This window comes from Caloenas nicobarica, chromosome 14 (assembly GCF_036013445.1).
Source record: "Caloenas nicobarica isolate bCalNic1 chromosome 14, bCalNic1.hap1, whole genome shotgun sequence".
NCBI lineage: Eukaryota > Metazoa > Chordata > Aves > Columbiformes > Columbidae > Caloenas > Caloenas nicobarica.
This window is the reverse complement of record NC_088258.1, coordinates 619973-644222: the sequence shown is the minus strand read 5'-3', so window position 1 is coordinate 644222 and position 24250 is coordinate 619973. Positions and strand designations below refer to the sequence as shown.

The window sequence follows — 24250 nt, the reverse complement described above, 5'->3', positions numbered from 1 at the left end:
TCTTTTTAAAACTAAATTGGAAGATCAACTCTCAGCAGATTTAAGTGTATTACACACAATATTTTGTGAATTAAGATTTATTGATTTCCATTGTATTTGCTTTAAATATGGTTGAAGCTGACTGCAGAAAAGGGATGTGAAACTTTTAAGTTAAAAGTAAACTAATGGTGAAAGAACATCACCTCTGGCTTCCATCAATGCCTCGTTTATCATATTTTATTAACAAGTTCCAGGACTATCACATCCAGGGACGGTGGAGGCCTCTCCCAGCAGTGTCCTTAGCTTTGTGTCATTTTCCTGTGCCAGAGGTGAGCGTGCTTTCAAAAATACTGCCACTTGCCCAGCACCGTGTCTTTGATTGCATCAACATATTGAGTTGGTACCCAATAGACCCAGTAGTAAGATGCTTCTGTTGGGCCCAGCTGAAACGCCTGCAAAGTTAAAAACGACAACATTTACCAACGGGAAACACAACAGCTGATACCAGCGGACAGATATAGCTCATCCCTACAAAAATCAAACCAGTCTCTTATTCCTACTGCTGCCTTACAGCACTTGGTGCACACAGCATGTATTGGGTAAGCATTTAAAAAACCATTCGGCAGAGAAACAAGAACTGCAAAGTGCCCGTTCAGATGATGAGCTCTTTCCTTCCACGATATCACAGCAGCAACGAAAGCTCTCGGCCATTTGAAAAACACGAGGAAACTATTCTGGAAGACAGAATCTGAAGTGTAACTCGAAAGAAACGACCACAATGCCAAACAGGAACTAAGACAATGACCATGTTGTCACGGTCATAGCATTTCACAGAGTTTTATATTTAGGTATAAGGTCCTGTTCCCAAGTGCTGTCAGCACAAACAGGAGAGGAGCAGCAGGGCATGCAGTAACCTCTGCCCTTGCTTCAGGGTAAGAGTTTATTGGAGCATATTCTGCAGAGGATATTTTCTTACGTGGGTGACCAAAAATCAAGTATTTGTACAAAGACTGGATCAGCACCCTCCTGCAGACAAGAATTTTAAAGTATAACATTTCCCCTTTCTTCCCCTAAAGAAGGAAACAGACTTTTATAAGGAACTTACTTTGATGGTCAAAGTTAGTTAATGTACTTTGCAAAGCGAGACCTTCAAAAAACCCATAGATTAAAAGAAACAGCCAATAATTCAGTAGAATTAGCAGAGCTCTCTTCTTAAATGTGTAACTTTTCTAGACCAAATACCAGTTTTTCATAAAATTACACATGGAAAAAAATGTTACAGCATCAAATCACTGTTTTATTTTAACCTTCAGCAAGGCCTCTTGTTTATATAAACAGAAACTAGAAATTAAACTAGATACAGAAAAATACTACTAACATTAAAAAATCAGGAGCTATATTGTATCTTGACAGTTTTAACACTGTCACAAGACAGAAGATATGAAATAATGCTTAAGCATTTAATGTTGGTGTGAAATCACGCCAGGTTTCTATAACGCAAAGAGCAGATATTCCGTATGCCACCCAAACATGTGCCCCGTGACACGGCCCACGGCCGCACTCCCACCCTGCAGCACACGAGCGGTGCTGCTGCCACCTCCGCCTGCTCCCCTTCCAAAGCCTCACTCTGGGTATTTGCATGACGGAATTAGACGGGATATTATGAAAGTAGACACTTTACTCACCATCATGTGATAATCCTCATGTCCTTCAATAGGTTCACTCACCACATTTTTAATGGACCCCATGGGTAACTTTTCTGTTCTCTCTACATTAAAATTGATCAAAGGATTATTTCTGAGGGATGAGGAAGCAGCATTTCAGATTCATTTCAAACAGCACCTCACGGCTGCCAGCAGTTCCTCACGTCCGCAGGCTCCTCTCTGGGTGACGCTGGGCACCCGCTGCCGAGGAGACGTTTCCCACATCCCACCGCCGAGCTTTCCAAGGAATCCACAACTGGATCACACAGTTCCTCGCATTTTACACCTCTGCACCGTATTAAGTGTGACAGCGTGCCCAATTCAGGCCTGAAGTGAGCGGGTGAGGGGAAAACCCTGCCTTTGTTTAGCGTTTCCCACAGGAACTCCACTCAGACTGCGGGATTACTCACCATAGTGAAACCTGGTCCAGGTGTAAGACTATTCGGGACTGAGTTCCAAGGATTAAACTAAGCTCTATGGAAATGACAAGGCTTAAAAAGCTGAATGAAGATAGGACACTAACGCTTTGAAAGCCTAGTCCTGGTTTTACCCTGAGGCAGCGTTCAGCTGTTACTGTAGAAGCACAGGGAAATATTAATGAGCAAACAGGGAAAGAAATGAGAAACCGAAGAAAAAGATTAATAGAGTGACATGCCAGAGTAATGTCAGCCCGCCAGAGGCAACCAACGTGAATAACAAAGTATGCGGTTCCTGGCAGATGTTTCTGTCTCAATTCTGTCCTCACTTCTTTCTGAACACATAACTTCAAAATTTTTCCTTTCAGTTCCAGCTTTCAGTGCCAGCTTAAAATTATCTTCTTGGACATAGGACAGAGAAAACCATAAACACTCTACAAAGCAGAAACTGAACTATGAATTTCTCAGATATACCTAACTAATTTGTGTGATCCAGAAAAAAAGCACCTACCTAAAAAATGCACACAGGGAGAAAAATGTAGCGATGTGAAGACAAACATTCCCTACCTAAGCTGACTCCGAAACACCCCACTCAGACTCGCGACATTCATTTGTTGAGTAAAATCTTACTTTGCACTACTTTAGCATCCTGCAAACCAATTATTCTTCGTGAGATCTCAGCAACAGACAAATCCGTATTATCAGTGTCGCTATGAAAATGACACCGAGCAAGTGAGAAACATCCACCTACACCAAACCTCGGAGTACAAAAACATACAAACTGACTAGCCGAGCAGAGGGGGGCTGGGGGGAAGCAGCAGATTCAACTCTCCAGGACTAGCAAGTGAAAAACTGCATTAAACACCTGGTCGGTTTTACTCCAGCCCTTACGTGGCAGCACCTGCCACGAGTTTCTCAGAGCAGGAAGGAGTTTTCCCCAACCACCGCCAGCAATCACGACCGTTCCCCAGGGAAGGGAGCTGCTGCTCATTTGGAGAAGTAGGGAAACAGGTTACATGAAAAACAGCTGACTACAAGAAGAATCAAATTTCACAGTTTAAACACCACTCTAGAATACTTCAGAAATACTAAACTTGAAACTCATCTAGAAGATGAAGGAAGAGGATTAATTACCTAAATACTAATAATGCATTTAGAACACATTACCAATAACAAAACGATGTGGCTGCCCAACCTATAGAGGAAAAAGAACAATGTCTTGCAGCATCACTGCGTCCAAGAGAAAAATCACAGCAACTGATACCGATCGAGGTTTTAAAGCCAGAAAAACCTTCCCAGTCAAGTCTGTCCTACAAGGGAAGGGTCAACAACTTCTGAGATTTCTGCTTCCTTTGGCAGTGACGCAGCAGCCGGAGGCGCCATCCCAAGCTAATATTAGGATCCAAGGAGGTGACTGTCCCGGACAGTGAGCAAGCGCTGCTGCTGCTCTTGCTCATCACTACAACACTGTCCTGGCCACCGCAGGGGAGCTGGGCTGCCCTGGGGGGTATAGGGGACACGTTATCAGCACCAGCAGCTCCTCCTGGCACCGCTCAAGCCGTAAACTGATTCCTCTGCACAGCAACACGCACCAGAGTTCCTGCAGCTGCACCTCGCTGAAACAAGACACCTGACTAATTTTGGTTGGAAGGACAGACAACGACAGAGATGCCAGAACTCCGAGTTTTAATCCCGGTCTTAAGATTCCCTTTCGAGTCTTAGCCAAGTCATTGAGCCTCTGTACGATGTTGGCCCCAAACCAATGTTTATGAAAGTGCTTTTGAGATATGCCAGAAATGCCAAATATTATCATTTACTTTTGCGGCTATGAATAGCAGATTGGAACATTGTTTTACTGGCACAACTTAACTCAAGTTTTTCAAGAAAAGAAGTAAAATATCAAGTAATACTCAATGATCTGGGAGAATGGCATTTGAGAAGAGGAAGCAAAATTTAGTTGTGAAGTATCACAATACCAACATTATTCCCTAAGCACCATTTAGACACACCAGAAGCTATTTCTAGGTCACGCAACTCACCTACAGCCCAATTATCAATTACTCATGTCAGAGTTTGGGAGCTGCTCACCTTTTGTTCCAATCCATAGCTGGTCTTGCTCAAGTTTAAAGGTCAATCTGACTTTCCCCCCTGACTTGTTGTACATGCCCGATAACGGCACTGTTGGCAGCCGCTCCTACAAAGAGGCAACACAGTAAGTGACGGTGAGGGACTCAGACAGGAAAAGCTACATTCTCTTAACTTCTTAAGCATAAGCATGATCCATCTTTCCAGTTTTCTGCTAAGGTAGCAAAGAACGATTGAACCAGCAAAGAAAAGTCTCAAACCACAAAAAAGTCTCTCTCTTCTGATTACAACATCTCAAGTACTTACGTACTTACCTGAACACCTTTAACAGAAGGCATCACATCATCGGGTTTTCCTTTATCCAATACTTTTCTGTGTTGCTACAACATAAAAACAGAAATTAGAATTTACAGAAACGCGAGAGAACTTCTTGATTTACTTCCAGCTGCACACTTGACTGTATCCTGATAGCATCAAGAGACAGTTAAGGACTGTTCATGGTCATTTATCACACAGGAAACGGTAACTTTCCAAGTTAACTGAGCACTTTCTACGGCAGTCTAAAGAAATTATAGAAATGAATAAAACCCCAATATAATGCAAAGGTTAACATCCTTTCCAGAATATACATATACATAACTATATATCTATCAAAAATTTAAAAAATCCCGAGTCCCACTTTACTACCGTGCATGCTGAATCACACAGCTGGCATCTGGTGAGACAGATTTAAAGTAAAGTGAACGGCAGAAAACGCTCCACATCTGACAGCGCAACGTGTGGCAAGGCGGCCACAGCCATGGATCAGAGCAGCGGTAACTAGAAAACCACGCTCATGGCTTGTTCGTGGCTGAGTACCTTTAAACAGCAATGGAACTTACAGTGAACTACACTAAATTCCAGAAAAACAAAAGCATGTTTCACAAAGTTCAGCAATGCACTATTTTATTTTTAATCAAGTTTACTTTGAGGAAGGTATGGGGCTGGTAATACCTGGAGCTGAAAACCCTTTCTCAGCCCCACACCACAGCAGCACCATCACCAACCAAGCTGCGCCGTGCTCTGCTCCCTGCTCGAGGAACATTCAACACCCGCGTTCCCTTCAGGGCTGGGACGGCTGGAGGAACTGCTCTCACTGGTCATTTCGGCAGCAGCTTTTGGAGATCAAATTGTTTTATGCCAATAAAAATTAATTATTTTTTGGATAGAAATAATCTAGACTGTGTTTGAGCTAACAACCATTAAATATTTCGATTATTTACCCCTGTCTGAAACGGCAGGCTGCACCCAGCACCAGCGCTGCTGTGCAAAGCCCCAGGCTCTGCTACACCCAACGTCCCTCTGCTGCCGAACTCTGCGCAGGACCCTTCTAGCGCTCAGCTGCAAGAAAATAAACCCCACCTGCTCTGAGGAGGAACAGGACCCAAAAGCGACTGCAGAGTGACACAAGAGATGCGTGTAAATGACCGCGTTTGAGCCACCACTAACCTTTTGTCTGCAGAGCGGCTCCTTCTTATTTTCTTCAGCTTTGACCTCCTGTTGAGCGGCTTCTTTCGGTGTATTTACTGCTAAAACGTCATTGATGGTAGAGCCGACGACCATGATTTTGGCTCCGTTTGTCACCTTGATCTCCCGCAGCGTTTTCTCCTCGGGCAGCAGCCCCTTGAACATCACCTTCTGCATGGCGGGCGGCAGCCCTGCGGGGAACACGCGTTAGGGCCGCGGGCCGCGGGGCGGCGCGCAGGGCCGGGCGGGGGCCCACGCACCTGTGAGCGAGTGGATCTTCTGCTTCAGCTCGGCCCCCGTGCTGTCCAGGCAGAACTTCACGTCGTACTTGTTCTTGTTCCAGATGACCCGCAGCTCCACCAGCTCCCGCCCGCCCGCCGCGTCCCCGCCGTTGCTGACAGACGCGTCCGGGGGCTCCGGCCGCTCCCCGCCCTCCGGAGGCCGCCCCGCGGCCGGCGAGCCGCCCTCTCCACCGCAGCCCCGCGGCAGCTCCTCCGGCTCCATGCCCGGCTCCGCGGCACCTGCGGGAGCGGACAGGAAGAGCGCGGCCGGCGGCAGGGGGGGACGAGGGACGGAGGGACGGACGGACGGACGGAGGGAGCGCGGCTGCCCCGGCGCGGCCCCGCTCCGGCCCCGCGGCCCCGCCGCCGCCCCCCGCCCGCAGCCGCCTCCCCGCGCCGCCGCCTCCCCGCCCCGCCCCACCCCGCCCCGCGGGGCCGCTCGGCCGCCCGGCCCCGCCGCGGGCAGCGCGGGCTCCTACCATCGGCGGCGGAGGCGGCAGCGGCCATGATGATTGTGTACAATCCGCCGCGGGGCGCGCCGGGAAACGCCCGCCGCCGCCTGCTGGGCCGCGCCGGCTCCCGTAGCTCCGCCCCCTCCGCCCCTCCCAGCGCGGTGGGCGGGGCGGGCAGGGCCTCCCCTCGGCCCCTCCCGCCGCCGGGGCCGTGCCCGGTGCGGCCCGCGCTGCCGGTGCCGCGCGGCGGTGGGACGAGGGCGGTGGCGCCTTTACGGGACGCCCCGCCCCCCGGCCGCGGGGATTGGCTGCGCGCCGCGGCCGGAAGCGGCGCCCGCGGCCACGTGGGCGGTGCGGCGGGATGGCGCGCGCGGTGGGAGCGCGGGCGCCGCGGGTGCGGTTCGGGCCCAGCCCCACAGGTAACCCGGGCCCTCGCCTCCCGGGGGCTCCGCCGCGGGCGGGGGCGGCGCTTTGTGTTGCAAAACGAGAATTCAAGCACTTGGGGAGCCTGTGCCGGGGCTGCGGCGGCGCTGCCGGGGCTGCCAGACACCCGCTCGCTCTGCGGGAGCTGCCGCTCCCCGGGCCGGCTTCGCCCTGTGCTGCGGAGATACAAGGCGTGGCTGCGGCTGGTGGCGTCATTCCAGCGGCGCGGCGCGGGGGCCGGTCCCTTCCCGTGAAAAACCAGGGAAATGGCTTTTCCCGCCGCCTCGGGGGGTGCCACCGCGTGCCCGGGACCCCGGGGGGCCGGTCGGTGTCCGCAGCGTGGGGTCCCCGTGTCCGTGTGTCACAGCCCCTGCCCGCCGCGGGTTAAAACCTCTTCATCAGGCCTTAAATTATAATCTTCTCCGCTTTCCCCACTACAACAGGTTTCCTGCATTTGGGCGGCCTGCGGACTGCTTTATACAATTACATTTTTGCCAAAAAGCACCAAGGGACCTTTATTCTGAGGGTGGAGGACACAGATCAGAACCGGGTGGTGCCTGGAGCTGCAGAGGGAATCGAGGACATGCTGGAGTGGGCAGGTACTCAGACACGTTTCATCTTTACTTACCGAGAGGTTCTCTTCTTTTTAGATATTAACAGTACCCAAATTGGGAGTATTTTTCACAATAGCAAGCTCTGTAGTGTTTCGGGTGATGAATTAGTTGAAATATAGTTATTTCTCCAGTGAGGCATCAGCACAGTCCTACTGGAAGCAGGTTTTACAGCAGGGAGAACTGGTTAGGCTTGGCTTGGTTGCCTAAGTGGCCCAACGTGCAGTCGTAACAAAGATTGTGCACAAGGACGTGACGGGAAGGTCAGAAGTTGGAGCTCACAGACCTCGCTGTAAACTGCCAAATTATGCATGGAGTATTTGCTAAAAGAGATCTGGAGGTGGACTTCTCATTTTAATCCTCTGCTGCTTTTTGAGCTTAAGTGCTAAAGGTGAGGGCGATTTTAGAATACAGAATTATGATAAATTGAAGAGCCAGATCCCACAGGTGCTGCCATTCATGGGTTTGTAAGCTGTGAGGGACTGGGACTGTCGCATTGATAATAAGATTTGGACTAGGTGAAATAACTGGCCAAGGCCTCACTGTGTTTCTGTGGTGAGAGTCTCCTTTGTGGTCAGAAGGGCAGACGCTACCTGGTGTGCGCACACCTGGCGATATTTTGCTCCAAGTAGCGTATCATTGCTGCTCAACTATTTACCGGCTTCTGGTGTGTTCTGCTTGTCACTTCACACACGCGGTTCTTTAATGCTGGTGATGCTGGCTGCTGTTCGGCTCCTGAGTCCTCAGCTGGCTGCCCCGGGGCAGGAGCCGTCTCTGCGTGCTCTCCAGAGCCTCACTGTTTGATCTGCGCTCTCTAAGTCCCGTCACACGGATATTGCAGGTATTCCCCCAGACGAGAGCCCTCGCCGCGGCGGTTCCGTCGGGCCCTACCTGCAGTCGCACCGGCTCGAGCTGTACCGGAGCGCCAGCGACGCGCTGCTGGAGAGCGGGGCCGCCTACCGCTGCTTCTGCAGCCCCCAGCGCCTGCAGCTGCTGAAGAAGGAGGCTTTACGGAACCAGCAGACCCCGCGGTAGGACTCCTTGGCCCCTGGGTGCTTCCCTTGGTGCCGCACGCTGGTAAAACCCCACAGAATGCGCGGCAGCAGGACTGTAACCTCGCTGCCCGAGAGAGGAGCCAGCGTAACCCTCAGGCTTAGGGCAGCAGCCTCCAGAGATGAGGTGGTTTGACTGGACGTGTATGGGGCAGGTTACAGCTAAAATTCAGGGACTGATTTAGAGATTTGAGAATGTGAAAATGGCTTATGAGGTTGGCCTATGTCGAACTGAGACCTTCATTCTCCTTTCTCTAAGATACGACAACAGGTGCCGGCACCTGACGCCTGCAGAAGTGGCCGAGAAGCTGTCGCGGGGCCTGGACTGGGTGGTGCGGTTCCGCCTGGAGAAGGGCGTGCAGCCCTTTTGGGACCTGGTGTACGGCTGGAGCAGGCACGAGGTGGCGGACGTGGAGGGCGACCCGGTGATTCTCAAGGGGGACGGCTTCCCCACCTACCACCTGGCTAACGTGGTGGACGACCACCACATGGGCATCAGCCACGTCCTGCGGGGAACCGAGTGGCTGACGTCCACGTCCAAGCACCTCCTTCTGTACAGAGCCTTTGGCTGGGACCCCCCGCAGTTCGGCCACCTCCCGCTGCTGCTGAACAGGGACGGGGGCAAGCTGTCCAAGAGGCAGGGGGACATCTTCCTGGAGCGCTTTGCTCGGGACGGCTACCTGCCCGAGGCGCTGCTGGACATCATCACCAACTGCGGCTCTGGCTTCCCAGGTAAGCACAGGCTCAGTGCCGGACACTCCTCTGTGCTGACTCTGGGGAAGGGGTGACGTGTATTTTAATAGCTGAGCACCTTGGCAGTGCTTGAAGGGATGAGGAAGCAGGTGTCAGGCGACCGGTCAGTCACTGAAATGCCACCAGGGCTCTGCAGAGCTCTGAAAGGCTGGGTGGTGTGCTGAGCAGTGGGAATCGTTCTGTGCAGCCATTCACTTTGAGTCTGATGCTTAGTGGGCTCCCATTTAGGATGGCATTCATTTCAAGGTGAAGAAACTGCCTGTGAACTTTTGGGAAAACTTGGATTCTGTGGTTAATTATCGCAGTGCTCTGTGTTACGTCTGTTGCACTTCTCGTTTAACCTGAAAGACCATGAGAAGTTGAATCAACATCTCCCTTTGTTGCTGTTGCTGTGTGGGGATCACAAATTAACTTGCGTTTTGGGAACTGTGCTGGGGAGTGAAACCTTCCTTGGGCAGTGGAGCCTCCCGGCTGTTGGTGCTTTTTGGCTGTTCGGGCTGTTCCACGTCCCCGTCCCAGTTCCTCGCCCGGCTCTCAGGAAGGGCAGCGTCCCCGCCGTGAGGTCCCTCCTGTTTGCTGGGGTACGTCCCTGCTAACACCGCGAAAAGTGGCTCTTCTGTGTCACTTCTTGGTGCGCGGCTGCCCCAGCCCGAGGCTCATCACAAAAAGCAGTGACACCAGTTCCCGCAGGACAGTGCGTGTGTGTCATTCACTTTTGGTTACTTTGCAGAGAAGCAGATGGGGAGGACTTTGGAGGAGCTGATCTCGCAGTTTGAAATAGGCAGAATTACATCCCATTCTGCCCTCCTGGATCTTGAACAACTGCCAGAATTCAACAGGTATAAATATCCGCGGTAACTGTAAAATTAAGAATGTGTACATCAGTGAGAATTTATTCCTAGTGCTTGGTTTTGTTTGGCGATTTTGTTTGTTGGATCAAGTATGGTCCCAGTGCAGCAGCTTTTTGGCTGTGATATAATGAAATAGAAGTTTTGGCTCACACCATCCTGTCTCTTCTCCTGCGCTCGGACATGGGCTTTGTGCTACGAAGATGCTGAGGGGTCTGGAGCACCTTTCTGATGAAGAGAGACTGAGAGAGCTGGGGCTGTTGAGCTGGAGAAGAGAAGCTGAGAGGGATCTGATCAATGGGATCAATATCTCAGGGTGGGTGTCAGAGGATGGAGCAGACTCTGTTCAGTGGTGCCCAACGCCAGGGTGAGGGGCAACGGGCACAGACTGACACACAAGAGGGTCCATCTGAACATGAGGAGAAACTTCTTTGCTGGGAGGTGCCAGAGCCTGGAGCAGGCTGCCCAGAGCGGGTGTGGAGTCTCCTTCTCTGAGACATTCAAACTCGCCTGGACACCTTCCTGAAGTCCCTTCCAACCGAAACCATCCTGTGATTCTGTCACCTGCTGTGTGGCGAGGAGGATGCAGGGTCTGAAGTTTAGATCCAAAATAACAGCTAAAAAGAGGCAGCACTTGCAGAGGGTACTTCTGCAAGTGCCCCCGTGTGCTGCGGGGAGGCTGTGCTGCTGAGTTCCCACATCTCTGCTGCACTGCACTGCGGTAGCACCAAGGCTTTGTTGTAGCGTCTGTCTGGGGTTTAATGTTGCTTTTCTAACAGTTTTAACTGGTGAATGTTGTGAGGTCAGAATAATTAGATCAAGTCTAACTCAAAGCAGTCCAAAAGCAGTTTTCTTCTTTGTTACAGGGTTCACCTCACCCGTCATATTGAGAATGAAGGGCTGCGACGGAAGCTAATCAGGGAGTTGCAGTTGCTGGTGGAGCAGGTCTTTGGGGATCAACACGTGGATCCCGAGATTCTAGAAGAGGAGTACGTGGAACGAGTCCTCCTGCTGAGAAAAGTACGAGCAGTGCCAGCACCATGTTTTGTGGGATTCCTGGGTGACGACTCAGCCGAGTCCCAGCACTGCTTTGATCTGATCCCGAGGCTCCGCAGCCTGCAAACGGCCGTCACTGCCGGCTGCAGCAACCACGTGCACGCTCTGCCAAAACCTCGCAGTGTTGTTAGCCGACCGGTGGGGATGGGCACGGTGAATGTCCTGGCGGTCTCTGCAGAGTCGTGAGCTCGTCTGTACGTTGCTGAGCCCGCAGAGAGCAGCCTCGGCAGAGGGAGGACGTGTCCCTGCCATGGAGGCAAATCATGGAATTGTAGAATCATAGAATCATTCTGGTTGGAAGACACCCTCAAGATCATTGAGTCCAACCATAACCTAACTCTGGCACTAAACTGTGTCCCGTAAGGTTTTCTGTAGGGTTTTCTCAGCAGATCTCCGGTTGGTGCTCAGGCAGGGCTGTCAGCAGTGCTGGATCGGGGCAGGTGCAGCTTTGTCCAGAGGAGCGTTGCAAACCTCCCCGCCGCACTTGCTGTGGCCGCGGCTGCGGCGGGTTGTGGGGGGAAGGTCCCTGCGGGGACACGGCTCAGCGCCGGCACTGCTGGCCAGGCAGCACGTGGTGCTGCTGCTCGGCCGCTGCTCCAGCTTGGGAAGCAAAGTCAATCAACCCCTTTGCATTTGCCTAAATGTCAGCGGTTGCCATTTCCTCGAGCAGCGCGGAGCACAGGGCACTGGGGTGTCGGGTCCCTCTTCAGCCTTTGTGAATCCAGGCAGGGTGTGTTTGCTCCCCACAGCTTAACCCTCAGCCCTGACAGCTCTGCTTGCTTTCTGCAGGGCCACATCAGCTTCCTGAAGAACCTGGTGTCGTCTGATTATTCTTACCTGTGGGTTAGGCCATTGGTGTCCCGAGAGCAGCTACAGACTGTTTCTGCAGAAGTAGATAAAATAGGAAAACTAGTCTTAGGGTAAGTGTCTCTGCCCAGCTCTGTGCCCGCCCCAGAGGCAGCCGGCAGCCAGTGAAGTCGTTAGGTGTTTCTGGGGAGGAATCCTGTGTTTTGCACATCCCCTGTAAGAGAGTTTTCTTTCCTAAAGGCTCATGACAAGGCAGGCAGGTGGTTTGACTATGGAGGAGTTGAACAAAGAGCTGAGAAGCCTCCAGAAGCAAACCCAGGAGACAAAGTACAGCAGTGTGATGAAGCTCCTTCGCTTGGCTCTCAGCGGGCAGCAGGTAAAAAATAACAATTCTGAGACTGGGACCTTCGTTTCCTTTTTTTAAACACCTGTCTTCTCTCTGGTAGCAAGATACTGGTATTTGGACATCTTGCAAGAATTGACATCAGTCTCTGTGAGGAGCGAATGTACCGATGTACAGCAATTCTGAAGAAAAGGCTGTTCTGAAAGTTTCAGAAAGGCAGAAGTTGTCAAAGTGTGAATATGCTGGTCACAAATCTGAAGTTAGAAAAACCTCTGGACCAGCTGTAGGGAGTGTTGGCAAGGCTGTAGGTTTTGGGCAAAACTGGGATTTTATGTGCAATCCGCTTTTACAAAGTCCAAAACCAAGTTCCACAAAAGTTCTGGAGAGCCTTTTCCTGGCTTAGGCTGTGGCATTGATCCTTCTGGGTCAGTTTGACCCTTCTTACTGTTTTGCTTCAGGAGGAAAAAAGCGCCAAACGGTTGTTTTGAGGTTACTGACAACCCCCCTGCCCTCGGTCTAACAGCAATCTGATAGCTGATCCCTCTGTCGCTTCCGCCGGGGCTGAAAAGTGTGAGTTTCTGTTTGTACAATGACTCTGGTGTGTTTGCAGCACGGACCGAGCGTCGCTGAGATGATGGTGACCCTGGGACCCAAGGAGGTGTGCGGGAGGATACACAAAGCGCTCTCTAGCTGACCCGAGACAGAGATGACACCGACGCTGGGCCGCGGACTCGGACGGTGCAGGCAGCACGTGTGCTTGTCCTAGACCTGTGTTCTCTGACCTCAGCGTGATCACCTGTGATCGGATGAGCTGGTGTTAGCCCAGGCAGGTGTCACCGTGAAGTTCCCAGGTCTGTGTGTATCTGCACTAAGCATCAACTGGTTTGTCTGGGAGAGGAACCCCATACAGAATTAGGTCCATCCTTCTGCTTTCGTCTCATGCAAGGAGCCTCGTTTCCCCGTTGGGAGAAAGAGACTTTTATCAGTGCTTAAATTCAGACCACGTGGACAGACAGCGATGCCGTTCCTGATACCAGCATGGCTCGTCTGAACCGATCGGTCTCTTTCTGGAGAGGCAATCAGGGTACCTACAGCTACGACTACACAGGATCCCAACAAATACTGCGGGGAGGGTGTTTTAAAATATATATAAATATGTTATATATGTATATGATAGCTGGGGCCCTCTTAGCTGCCCTGGTGTCCTGCCGGGCTGGGTGAGCTGCTGGGAGAGGGGAACTCTCCTCCCTGCGCGCTGTGTCATGCGTGTGGTTCTGCTAAAAGGATCACTGACAAGGAGATCGGGGCGTTTTTTCCTCTTTTTGGATGACAACCTTTTAATTATTAAATTAACGTGGTGACTTTTGATTCCGGTCTGACCAGCGCCTGCTCCGCGCGCCGGCGAGGGGAGGAGCAGCCGTGGGGCTGGCGGTTGGGGGGGGGTGTTCTACGGAGCCACCGCACGCCTACGGCAGACGCTTCCACACCACGAGAACTCGCGTGGGCTCCCAGGGGGGTGAGCGGCGCCACGCGAGGAGCCTTGGCGGGTGGATTTGCTTCCTGCTGGCGACAGGGTGCAGTGAGAGCCCATGGCCGGGGAGCTGGAGCGCTGGCTCAGTGAGTGGGGCCGGGGCTGGTTTTGCCGCTGGGATGGGCCATGCGGGGTGTTGCCAGAGGTGAAAGCTGTGCCGGTGTCCGGCACGGCCAGGGTTGCAGCGCTGTCCCGCCTGTAAAGGCTTCTTTAGCAGTTTCTCGTGCTCCCTGCTGAAAGCAACATTGAGCTGTTGCTGCTTTGAACACCTCAGTTTGTGACTGCAGCTCTTTAAGAGTGTGTGCTCAGGACTATATTTTTAGGCAGGTTTTAGTACCAGCTGTTTCCTGCTCGTCCTACGTTTTCCATTTCTGTGTCTTGTACAACAAGCCCTGAAGCAGCTGGTGGCACAGCGAGGTCTGAGCCGCTTCCTGCCTGTGCCGCTCGCTCGCTCGCCTCTCGCGCTGCAGCCGCTTTTCCTTATTTTATTTTTTCCCCTGTGTAAGATAAAGCCACCGACCCAAGTATCCCCGAGGAAAACTGGGAATGCATCCAGCGGTTTTGTGACCAGGTGAACGCTGACACGGACGGGTAAGGCAGACAGACAGACAGATTCAGCAGCATTTGCGTTTCTTGGGAGCTCGTGTGTTGTCTGACTTTGCTCTGCCCATCCCCAGCCCGTCGCTCGCCCCGAGGCTGCTGGCACACAAAATCCAGTCCCCGCAGGAGCTGGAGGCTCTTCGGGCGCTCACGGTGAGTGCAGGGAGGCAGCAGCGACCTGGGGCAGGGTCGGTACCGCTGTCTGTCTCTTGGCCGTCTGTCCCTTTTAACCTCCCACCGCCCGAGGAATGCAGAACGCAGGGTGTCACGATGAGTGGCCGCTGCCGTTCCTCCGCACCTCGTTCTGCTGGGGTGTTTCATGCTCTGCGGCTCTTGCGGTTTGCCCTGAGTTACCACCGCAGGGTCGATGGCCCAGAAGTTGTTACTGATGGGTAGAACGGTGGGCAGACAGTGCTGGACATGCTGCTTAGGAAGGCTGGAGGAAGGAAAGGAGGCTGGAGGAAGGAAAAATACATGTACTTGCTGCACAGCTTCCTGAGTATCTTGGGATTGTGAATGCAGTACCAGCATTCTTAGATTCAGTATTATAATGGCAAAGTTTTCAAAAATTCCCCACGAGCTGTGTGTATGGTTTTTGTCTGGTGCTGGTTTGGTTCCTGCAGGTGCTCGAGACCTGTGTGAATAACTGCGGTGAAAGATTCCACAATGAAATCGCAAAATTCAGGTTTCTGAATGAGCTGATTAAAGTGCTTTCCCCAAAGGTAGGTGGTCCTGGTTACGCTGGACGTTGCAGGGGGGACACACTGTTTATTTCGCACTGAATGTGAAAATTTAGGACTAATCTCAGATAGAAGTAGAGCAGAATCTGTTCTGTGCCCCCAGGCACAAGGACTGGATGTGAATCCCCCTGTAAAAGGTGTAAACCAGCTCTGAAAAGGTTTTCACTTGTGGCTTCTCCCAGCTCTGCTGGGAAGGTTGGGGACTCTAGAGGAGCTTGAAATTGTTCTGTGACCCCTCAGCCTGTGGCCCTTTTGCCTCACGATGATTTACAGCACGTTGGTTGTGGAAGTGGCAGAGGACAGGAGCTGCCCAGAGCCTGTGCCGTGGTTCTGTGTGCCCTGTCCTCAAACCCCGGCAGCACGAGCAGCGCTGGAGCTTCTCAGATAGCCCTCCCAGCAGCCCAGTGCTCCATTCCGCTTGTCCGCGCGTCCCGCGACGTTCGCCCTTGTCTGGGCTGCATTTTCCATCACGTCACCTCGGTGGCAGAGCTGCAAAATGCTGATTTCAGAGAAATGTCCAACCAAACAAGAAAACCTCTTCTCTTGGCCCCAGGTTTGGTAAAGCTATTTCAGTGAAACAACAAAGTTTAAAAGACACGTCACCACATGTGTTTGTGGTTTTGACAGAACAGGGTTTATTTTATGAGTTTGAAATGCCTGGTGCTTTGGAGGTTTGCGTGTGGCTTTCATCATTCTCCTTCATGTTTTTATAATACATTAAAGTGAGTGCTTGTAGGCAATAATGAGAAAAACCAGAGAAAACACCCAGATGCTGAAAAAAGACAATAACTTTCATTTCTAGTTTTGTTCAGTTTTCATTTGTCCGGGTCTGGGTGAGCCAGCGGTGCTATTTGCATTGCGGGCAGTTAAGGGAATTAAAGTCAAGCACAGAACTGTTTTCACTAAAATGAAACAGCCCATTTTTGGGTTTGGGCTCAATAACTGTTCAGAGAAGTTTTGACATTTTTTTGATTATCATATAATATTTATGTAATAATCATACGCATAATGGCATTCCTTGTATCTACAGCCACAGTGGTACACACTGTTTCCTATACCACAAGATATAGTCGACAACACTGTGAATAAAGTGTTAGGAATCCATCTGCTGCTTGATCTCTGCACATAACCAGCTTGGGGCAAGACCTGTATGCCATATCTGGCACTAGTTATTTCGTTTTAATTGTTTTTGTTTGTTTGTTTTCAGTACTATGGGATCTGGTCTTCAGAAAAAGTCAAGTCAAGAGTCACAGAAATAATATTCAGTTGGACAGTCTGGTTTCCTCAGGAAGTTAAAATCCGGGATGCTTATCAGATGCTGAAGAAACAAGGTTTAGTTCTGTTATTCCTGTTTCCTTTTTCGCCGACGAGTCACGCGGCTGCAGACCACAGAGCTCTGCCCTCCACTTTGTGACTCAGCTTTTTAAAAATGTGTGCAAGAGAAAAGAGCAAAGGCCACACGTACAAGGCTGTTCGTGTATTTAAGGCTGTGTTAACTGTTCAAAAGAGACTGAGCAAGAGCAGCCTTGTTGAGCCGGGCTCAGGCTGGGCTGTGCTGCACGGAGCAGCTCAGGACAAACCGGTGAGCGTCGGGGTCTGAACAACGTTGTTATCTGTTCCAGGGATTGTAAAAGAAGATCCCAAAGTGCCAGAAGACAAAATTTTACCTCCCCCTTCTCCCAGATCTCAGAATTCAATTTTTGACACAGACGAAGAGAAATCCAAGGTAAACCTGCGGGTTTTCATGCCTGCTCCCCCTCTGATTTGTACTGATGAGAAAACACAGTTGTATTTTGGGAGCTTTTGCTGTTTCAGATGGAGTATCTTCAGAATAATGCTAATACTTGTTGCTGCACAGCAGCTAAAGAATTCTTTGATGCTTTGTCAGAAATTTTTGCTTAGTAATAAGTGAAACTTTTTTACATTAAAAACATCAGTTTCTATGAAACTTTCCCAGGGGAGGGTTTCTCCGGGTCTTCCTACAGAAGTTCTGCAGAGCCAGAGTTCCTGTCCCGAACAGTCTGTGCAGCAGCTGTACAAGGCAGCAATATAATCTGGATTAGATCGTGGGACACGAGCCCACACGTTGTTCCCAGGGTTACAGACACGATGGCAGCAGCAGGTGCCCCTCGGTAGCCACTCGTGTGCCATGTGCCATGCCGGATCCCCCCTCACCGCTGTCCCGCTGTCCCGCAGCTCCTGGCACGGCTGTTGCGGAGCCGCCGCTCCGAGGACCTGCAGGCTGCCAACCGGCTGATCCAGAGCACCGTCCGAGAGGTGGGGACGGCAGAGCCGAGGGGTCTGTGGCCAGGGAGCGGGGTGGGACTTGGCAATTCGGTTTTTGACAGTGGGTCCTCTGTACCTGATCTCCATGATGCTGCTCCAGAGCAAGGATGAATTTCAGTATTTGTTATTTGAAGTTACAGTTCGGGATTGTTTTGTGGTGTTTCCCTAAAAGCTGCCATTGCCCGGCAGAGGGGATACGCAGAGCCAGGAGCCTGCATGGCAAGATGCTTCCATGCCGGGGATCCTGGCAGGAGCACAGCGTTAGTGATAGAAAGTCTCCAAAAACACACTCAGCTCCCAGGTGGAAAGAAGCCGCATCTGCCCAGAACTGCCTCTTTCTGCAGCGTGCGTTACCACGTCTGCTGTGTCTGCTGTCATTGTCCACTTGAAAGGGCACCCCCGTTCTCTGCAGAAACAGGAGACTGGGTCTGGTTTAACGGAATCCCCGCAGCAGTTCTGGGAGTGCACTTCTGTGTGGCAGAAACCACCAACTCCCAGCTCTAATTTTGCAGCCTGACTTGTGCCTGTGCTGAAATGAATTCTCATGGACCAGCAGCCTGGGCCGGGGGCTCTGTCCTCCCCTGGGCCGGGGGCTCTGTCCTCCCCTGGGCCGGGGGCTCTGTCCTCCCCTGGGCCGGGGGCTCTGTCCTCACCCTGGGCCGGGGGCTCTGTCCTCCCCTGGGCAGGGGCTCTGTCCTCCCCTGGGCAGGGGGCTCTGTCCTCCCCTGGGCAGGGGGCTCTGTCCTCCCCTGGGCAGGGGGCTCTGTCCTCCCCTGGGCAGGGGCTCTGTCCTCCCCTGGGCAGGGGGCTCTGTCCTCCCCTGGGCAGGGGCTCTGTCCTCCCCTGGGCCGGGGGCTCTGTCCTCCCCTGGGCAGGGGCTCTGTCCTCCCCTGGGCAGGGGGCTCTGTCCTCCCCTGGGCAGGGGCTCTGTCCTCCCCTGGGCAGGGGGCTCTGTCCTCACCCTGGGCCGGGGGCTCTGTCCTCCCCTGGGCAGGGGTTCTGTCCTCCCCCTGGGCCGGGGGCTCTGTCCTCCCCTGGGCCGGGGGCTCTGTCCTCCCCTGGGCAGGGGGCTCTGTCCTCCCCTGGGCAGGGGCTCTGTCCTCCCCTGGGCAGGGGGCTCTGTCCTCCCCTGGGCAGGGGTTCTGTCCTCCCCCTGGGCCGGGAGCTGCGGGGCAGCATGGACACCGGAGCTGCTGGGGGGCCAGTCCTTGTCCTCCCAGTGCCTTGTGCCTCCTCTGCTGCAGTAGGATATTAGTGGGAAGCAGCTGCCCAACAAGTGTGACCCAGAGTGACTTAGCCAAGCACGTGCACAGGCTGTATCAGCCAAATCATCATCTGCTTTTATTTCATTTTTCATCAAAGGAACAAGAAAAGTCAGCTAAGGCATCCAGAAGAGCGAATGCCATCAGTGAAGTTTCCGAGAATGTTAAACGTATGGACGAATTACTGGAAAACTACAAGAGACAAGAATTATCCAAATCTGACCAGGAGACCCTACAGGTAAATATGCCTTTTCCTGCCTAAGAGGTTCTTCTGTCTGGCCGTGGCTGGGAGGGCCTCAGGCAACAGGACTCAAAGGGCAGCATGGTGTCCTCAGCTTCTGCCAGGGCAAGAGCACGACCACGGCAGAAAGAGTTTCCAACAACATTGATGGATAATGGTCCGTCCCACCAACGTAACAGACACTGGGATGGAACTGTGTCCTACTGTGCTGCTTGGAGTTTCTGCCCAGTTCAGCTGCTCTTCGTGTGGTGTCTGACGGGGAAGTGGTTCTTGTTCCAGCAGTGGTGGAACAGACGGAACCCCTGTGCTGGGCACAGCTCTGTGGGTGTGACAAGCTCTGACCAGAGAAGCACAAATCTGGGTTCTTCAGCTTGTGCTCTGGTTTCTGTGATTCCTCATTTTTCTGCCCAGAGTTCCTGGTCTGCTGCTGTTCATAACTATCAGTGAACTGAGGAAATGTTTGATGTCACTAATAGGGCTGTCAGAATAGATTTATGGTCTTAAATACCTGAAACTCCACTAGGATGCCAACCAGACTCTCAAATCAAAAAAAAAAAACCCAAACTTTAAACAGGTTAATTTTTGTAGGTAGGAACTGTGGCTGTGTGTGACGGCACAGTCAGGAGTCGGCTGCTGTGCATGGCCACCCGTGGGCTGGGCCTGCGCAGAAAGTGCATCTTCTAGAGGCAGCATCCTTGTAGGTGGTCACAGAGACAGAGAAGTGTGAGTGTCTGGGATCTCCTGAGCAATGACGTGAAACGTTTCCTTCCACAGACTCTGTTTCAGCGCTGCGAGAAGCTCCGGCCGCTGCTCTTCCGCCTTGCCAGCGAGACAGCTGATGACGACGAGGCTCTAGGTAAGAGCCAACGCTGTGCTTGGATTTCTATTCTGAAGTGATGCCTTGCTGAATAGACATCTTAAACAGCAAACCTAAGAGCTCAGCTGTGCCTCAAACATCTCATTCATACCTGTGAATGCCGGGGTTCTTCAGCTGCGCAACCCTGGATTATAGACTCAGGTACACTCGGAGAACCCACAGAGAACAATAAAGTGCACTGAGATGGCAGGAACTGTCAGTGCTCTAGAGACAGGATCAGATCTCAAAGTGATCGTGGTAAATTAGAGAGAGGCCAGAAATCAGCAGATGGATGTGCAAAATGCTGCACTTCAGAAAGTGGAATGAAAAGCAGTCGGGAGCTGCAGGGAGGTCGTCCCACCAGCCCGTGCTCCAGGCAGGTCTGGGGGTGCACGGGACCTTCCTCAGGAGCAGTCTGGAGAGGCCGGGGATCTGACCCCCTCCTAGAACATCAATATTTTGTTTCTTGTCTTGTTTCCAGCTGAGATTCTGCAGGCCAACGACGAGCTCATGCAGGCGCTGGGGCGGCACAGGCGGGTGGTCGCTGGCCACGAACACGGGGGTGGAGGCGGCTCAGCCCCCGGCCCTGTGGGTGCTGCAGGTACGAGCATCCTGCAGCGCTCGCGCTCTGCTCCCGCCTGTTGGGGACCAGCGGCGTCCAAAGGGAAGTGCTGCTCGGAGAGTAAATGTGGAGAAAACCCTGTAACACAGGAAAACTGTTACGTGACCATCTGGTTTTACGTATGGTTGATAGAAAATATTGCTGAAGTTCTTCACTGTGAGCCCTTTCAGGCGTGCCTGTGCCATAAACATTCCGTTCCTTTCAGGAGGTTTCTCTTTAACTCTCTGCTGTTCCCCCAGCATGCCAGCCAGCCCCAAGGCGCACGAAGAGCTACGCCCTGATTGACTTCTCCGAGCTGGAGGCCACATCCCAGTCTCCTGCAGACCAGTTCGCAACCGTCACCAGCTCCCGGCACGGCAGCACAACCTCCGCCTGTCTGCTCGAGGAGGATTTAACCTCCTTAGGTTTGTATGTGCAAGTCAGTGCAGTGTTACCCTGTGCCATTTAATAAAGAGAGGAGAACTTAGACTTAATATCGGTCCTAAGGGAAATGAGACCCTTTTAGCTGGGGGGGTGTTGTAAGTTTTCAAGAATGTAGTTTCTTTGATGTTGTTAGACCATGGTGAAACTGCTGTTAGACAACAAAGGAAGAACCTGTGGAAATCCCTTGTTTTCTGTAATTGATCTGTGATATTTTGGCATCTTCCTTAGGTCTCAGCAACTCTCCTGTTGTACAGAAACCACCACCTGACTTTGGCTTAGCAGAGGTGAGTGATCCTCAGATACTTTAGTCCATAAAGTTCAAAGGGCAAAATCAGATATTATTCTTGATCTCGCTTTCTCTGGCAGCCTTTTTTTACACCACTCTATTCTGTAAGGAAAATGGAATCCTCCTGCAACGAATTTCACAGTTGCAGTTTGCAACCAGATTACTCATAATTATTTCTACTTTAAGTAGTGTGATTAAAAATGAGGTTCTTTTCAGTGCAACAAGTCTGATTTTTGCTGATGTTCTGTGGCATGGACCAGAAGTGCCGTGTTTTTCAGCCTGCTGTGCACAATGGCCACAGTGCGATGGTGAGCGCAGTTGGAGCACTGGGGCTGCAGGAGTCGCAGGGCCGGGCTGATCAGCTCCCTCCACCACCCAGCACCGAGACCTTCTCTCTGTAAGCAAACTCTGCCTATACAGCCTGACTTTGGGGATGAGGATATAGTGTTTTATAGCACGGAGTTTTGGGAAAACCGTTCAACTACAACTGGTTAGTGATGGCAAGCTGTCCATCCCTGCTCTGGCTCGGAAGCAGCAGTTCTGCACCTGTTAATTGCACTTTGTGTAATTGCAAACTAAGACCTTCCGAGGGTCAGAAACTTGGGGAGACAAATCCCACGGCTAAGTACCAAGGTGACCTTGAGCTAAAGGAACAAAAACCTTACTTTGTAATAGCCCGTGACTCAAAAAACACTTTCCCCAGTGTTCTGCAGGCTGTGACCAAGTAGTTTCCAGGCATTCAGTGGAAACCTAACAGTTTGTGAACCAAATTAAATCATTAAATCTTCAGAGCAGGTGACCATTACGATACACTTGTCTAGTCTGTTGTAATGCAAGCCAGGAAAGTGTACTGGAGACTCCCAGCTTCTGGGGTTGTCTCTGAGCTAGAATTTAGTTTAATCTCACTGAGTAGAGCTCCAGAGAGACTGTGTGCAGGGAGAGCAGACTTCCAGAGCCCTGAAACAAAGTTTCATGATAGTAACAGAAATCAAAATCTGCCTTAAAGACAGCAGCTTCTTCCATATAAAATAGAGGCAATTTTCAAATTTCTCAACAAGCCAGAGACCGTAAACTTGTACTTTCTTTACTCCTAGAAGGGATGAGGGATTTGGAACACAAATGGACACAGCAGAAGATGGTATATACCGTGAAGCCTCCCCAGTTAACATAAGCTTTCTACGTGCTTTTCTTTCCAGGGATTTCTCACCAGTGAAGTTGCCCTTTGCAGATCCTCCAGCCAGCTCAACGGCAGACGCTTCACTGTCCAGCCCTGGCCAGGAGCCGCAGCCTGCTGCCTCTTTGCATCCAGCTATCCATGGGGCATCTCTAGAAGACCTTTTTGTTCCTTTAATTTCAATTACACCGAGTAAGTGCAACAATTTCTGGGCCCCAGCTCTGCTTACTAGAGCTCCTCTGTGATTTTTGCAGAGGTACAAGCCAAAGTGGCTTCATGTTGTGTGGGTTGGCTGGACAAAACAAATGGCTGTTCCATGAAGGACTTGGTGTATCTGAGAATTTGAGCAAGTGCTGGGGGCTGTGCCGTGGTCTGGATGGGCTGATGGTGACACCCACGTGGGGATTCACCACTCTGTGGTGACAGGAGGCCAAGTCTTGTAAATGCTGAGGAGTTATATTTTACTTTTCCCATAAAATCTGTTTTGGATTCATACCTGACATTTCTAGCTGACTTAAAATCTGAGCTCTTAGTCTCCCTATCTCTAAATTAGACATTCAGGTTCTTTTATTCACCTTAGGGGTAAAATGGAAATCCCGGGCAGGTGCTGTATGCTGCTGGGTCTGTGAGTTTGCTGGAGGAAGTAAAAGTCTGTACTCAGCTTTCCTTTTTGCTGTTCTTTATCCCGTCCTTGCTGTTCTGCCCCGAGAAGGGAGGGGAATCCATGCTTTGTTTCCATTCTCTCGCCCCGGCAGGCAGTGTCTGCCCGCTGACCGTGTACGACCGGCACGGGTTCAAGGCCATGCTCCACTTGTCCGGAGAGCCGGCTCCTGGCCGCCCCGACGTGCTGGTGATGGTTCTGTCCATGCTGAGCACATCGGCTCAGCCAGTTAAGGACATCGTGTTCCAGGCTGCGGTCCCAAAGGTGAGAAGCCTCTGATGAGTAGCAGAGACTGGGACTACTCAGAAATGTCCTGAGGAGAGGGTTCGCCATTTCTTGCTTAGGACTTGCCTTGCTCATTGGAAATTGCATGGCTCGTGTTCTCTGAATGGTGAATCTGTTGCATGGTGGTGCCTGTTTCACAGATTATGTCCCTGGCCTTGAGACAAGTGGACAGGGCTCCAGATGCGCTGCTTTAGCCTCCTGGGTATGGCTCTTGTCTGCCCGGGTGTGTGCGGCACACAATTGTCTCTTGAGGAGGATCTGCTGTTAGATGCAGGCTGTGGAAGGGCACACTTCTCACTGAATGACAAAATCTGGCTGACGTATCTTTAACCAGCTCTGTGGTTTGGTAATGCTCCAAGCCCTTTTTCAGCGTGGAGCAAAAAGCATTCCTCTTGTTTCTTTTTTCAGACCATGCAAATCAAGTTACAGCCGCCATCGGGCTCTGAGCTGCCTGCCTTCAGCCCGCTCGTCCCCCCCGCCGTGGTGTCCCAGGTCCTGCTCCTTGCCAACCCCCAGAAGGTACGTGCAGTGACATGGTCGGTGACGGAGTCGGCTGGCGGAGCACTGGGACTGTCACTGCAGTGGGTGCGGTGCTTGTATGAAAAATGGGGAGATGCAGGAGAGGGACAGAGCAGTCTGGACTGTGCTGGGAAGACATTTTTCCCACTGAATCAGCTTTTTCAGAGGGCAATTCACCGCAGCAAGGCTGCGAGGGGTGAGGCTGAAGGGGCACAGTCCTCTGCCCCCAGGACGTGCCCCTCTCTGTTCCGTTCTGCCGCAGGATCCCGTCCGGCTGAGGTACCGACTGGCCTTCACGCGTGGTGTGCAGCCCTTCAGCGAGGTGGGAGAGGTCACCGGCTTCCCAGCCGCGGCGCTCGGGGGCAGCAGCTGAGTTCAGCAGCTGGAACGTTGCTGTGTTGCCTTCGTGGCGGGAGGGACCGCGAGCCACCGGCGCCGGCCTGGACTCC

At 52.0% G+C, this 24250-nt stretch overlaps 3 protein-coding genes across 3 annotated transcripts; 2 read left to right on the top strand and 1 right to left on the bottom strand.

Moving 5' to 3' along the window:
- Positions 1-61: 61 nt before the first annotated feature.
- UBFD1 (ubiquitin family domain containing 1) lies at positions 62-6556 on the bottom strand. The gene is made up of 7 exons (XM_065644927.1): positions 6450-6556; positions 5950-6210; positions 5672-5880; positions 4498-4563; positions 4187-4292; positions 1665-1747; positions 62-431 (listed from the first exon to the last, which is right to left on the bottom strand). Exons 1-7 carry the CDS (start codon positions 6475-6477, stop codon positions 321-323), a joined length of 864 nt encoding a protein of 287 aa, XP_065500999.1. The 5' UTR covers positions 6478-6556; the 3' UTR covers positions 62-320.
- A 64-nt stretch (positions 6557-6620) lies between these two features.
- EARS2 (glutamyl-tRNA synthetase 2, mitochondrial) lies at positions 6621-13683 on the top strand. The gene is made up of 9 exons (XM_065644926.1): positions 6621-6841; positions 7289-7444; positions 8298-8487; positions 8768-9240; positions 9992-10100; positions 10976-11129; positions 11955-12085; positions 12213-12348; positions 12926-13683. The coding sequence occupies exons 1-9, from the start codon at positions 6784-6786 to the stop codon at positions 13007-13009; spliced, it is 1491 nt and encodes a 496-aa protein (XP_065500998.1). The 5' UTR covers positions 6621-6783; the 3' UTR covers positions 13010-13683.
- Positions 13684-13904: 221 nt separating this feature from the next.
- Positions 13905-24205, top strand: GGA2 (golgi associated, gamma adaptin ear containing, ARF binding protein 2). Its single transcript, XM_065644977.1, has 17 exons — positions 13905-13932; positions 14353-14437; positions 14524-14599; positions 15070-15168; positions 16394-16517; positions 16809-16912; positions 17383-17463; positions 18835-18972; positions 19750-19831; positions 20313-20432; positions 20693-20857; positions 21105-21160; positions 21441-21559; positions 22359-22532; positions 23096-23261; positions 23691-23801; positions 24064-24205. The coding sequence occupies exons 1-17, from the start codon at positions 13905-13907 to the stop codon at positions 24172-24174; spliced, it is 1839 nt and encodes a 612-aa protein (XP_065501049.1). The 3' UTR covers positions 24175-24205.
- The last annotated feature ends 45 nt before the right edge of the window (positions 24206-24250 follow it).

Coding starts and splice junctions, on each gene's coding strand:
- UBFD1 (XM_065644927.1), bottom strand. CDS start 6,477: ATGGCCGCTGCCGCCTCCGCCGCCGATG. Junction 5,881..5,949: donor GAAGATCCACTCGCTCACAG/GTGCGTGGGCCC, acceptor TGTTCCCCGCAG/GGCTGCCGCCCGCCATGCAG. Junction 432..1,664: donor ATGAGGATTATCACATGATG/GTGAGTAAAGTG, acceptor TTAACTTTGCAG/GCGTTTCAGCTGGGCCCAAC.
- EARS2 (XM_065644926.1), top strand. CDS start 6,784: ATGGCGCGCGCGGTGGGAGCGCGGGCGCCGCGGGTGCGGTTCGGGCCC. Junction 7,445..8,297: donor GGACATGCTGGAGTGGGCAG/GTACTCAGACAC, acceptor CGGATATTGCAG/GTATTCCCCCAGACGAGAGC. Junction 12,349..12,925: donor TGGCTCTCAGCGGGCAGCAG/GTAAAAAATAAC, acceptor GTGTGTTTGCAG/CACGGACCGAGCGTCGCTGA.
- GGA2 (XM_065644977.1), top strand. CDS start 13,905: ATGGCCGGGGAGCTGGAGCGCTGGCTCA. Junction 15,169..16,393: donor TTAAAGTGCTTTCCCCAAAG/GTAGGTGGTCCT, acceptor GTTTGTTTTCAG/TACTATGGGATCTGGTCTTC. Junction 20,433..20,692: donor CGGCCCTGTGGGTGCTGCAG/GTACGAGCATCC, acceptor CTGTTCCCCCAG/CATGCCAGCCAGCCCCAAGG.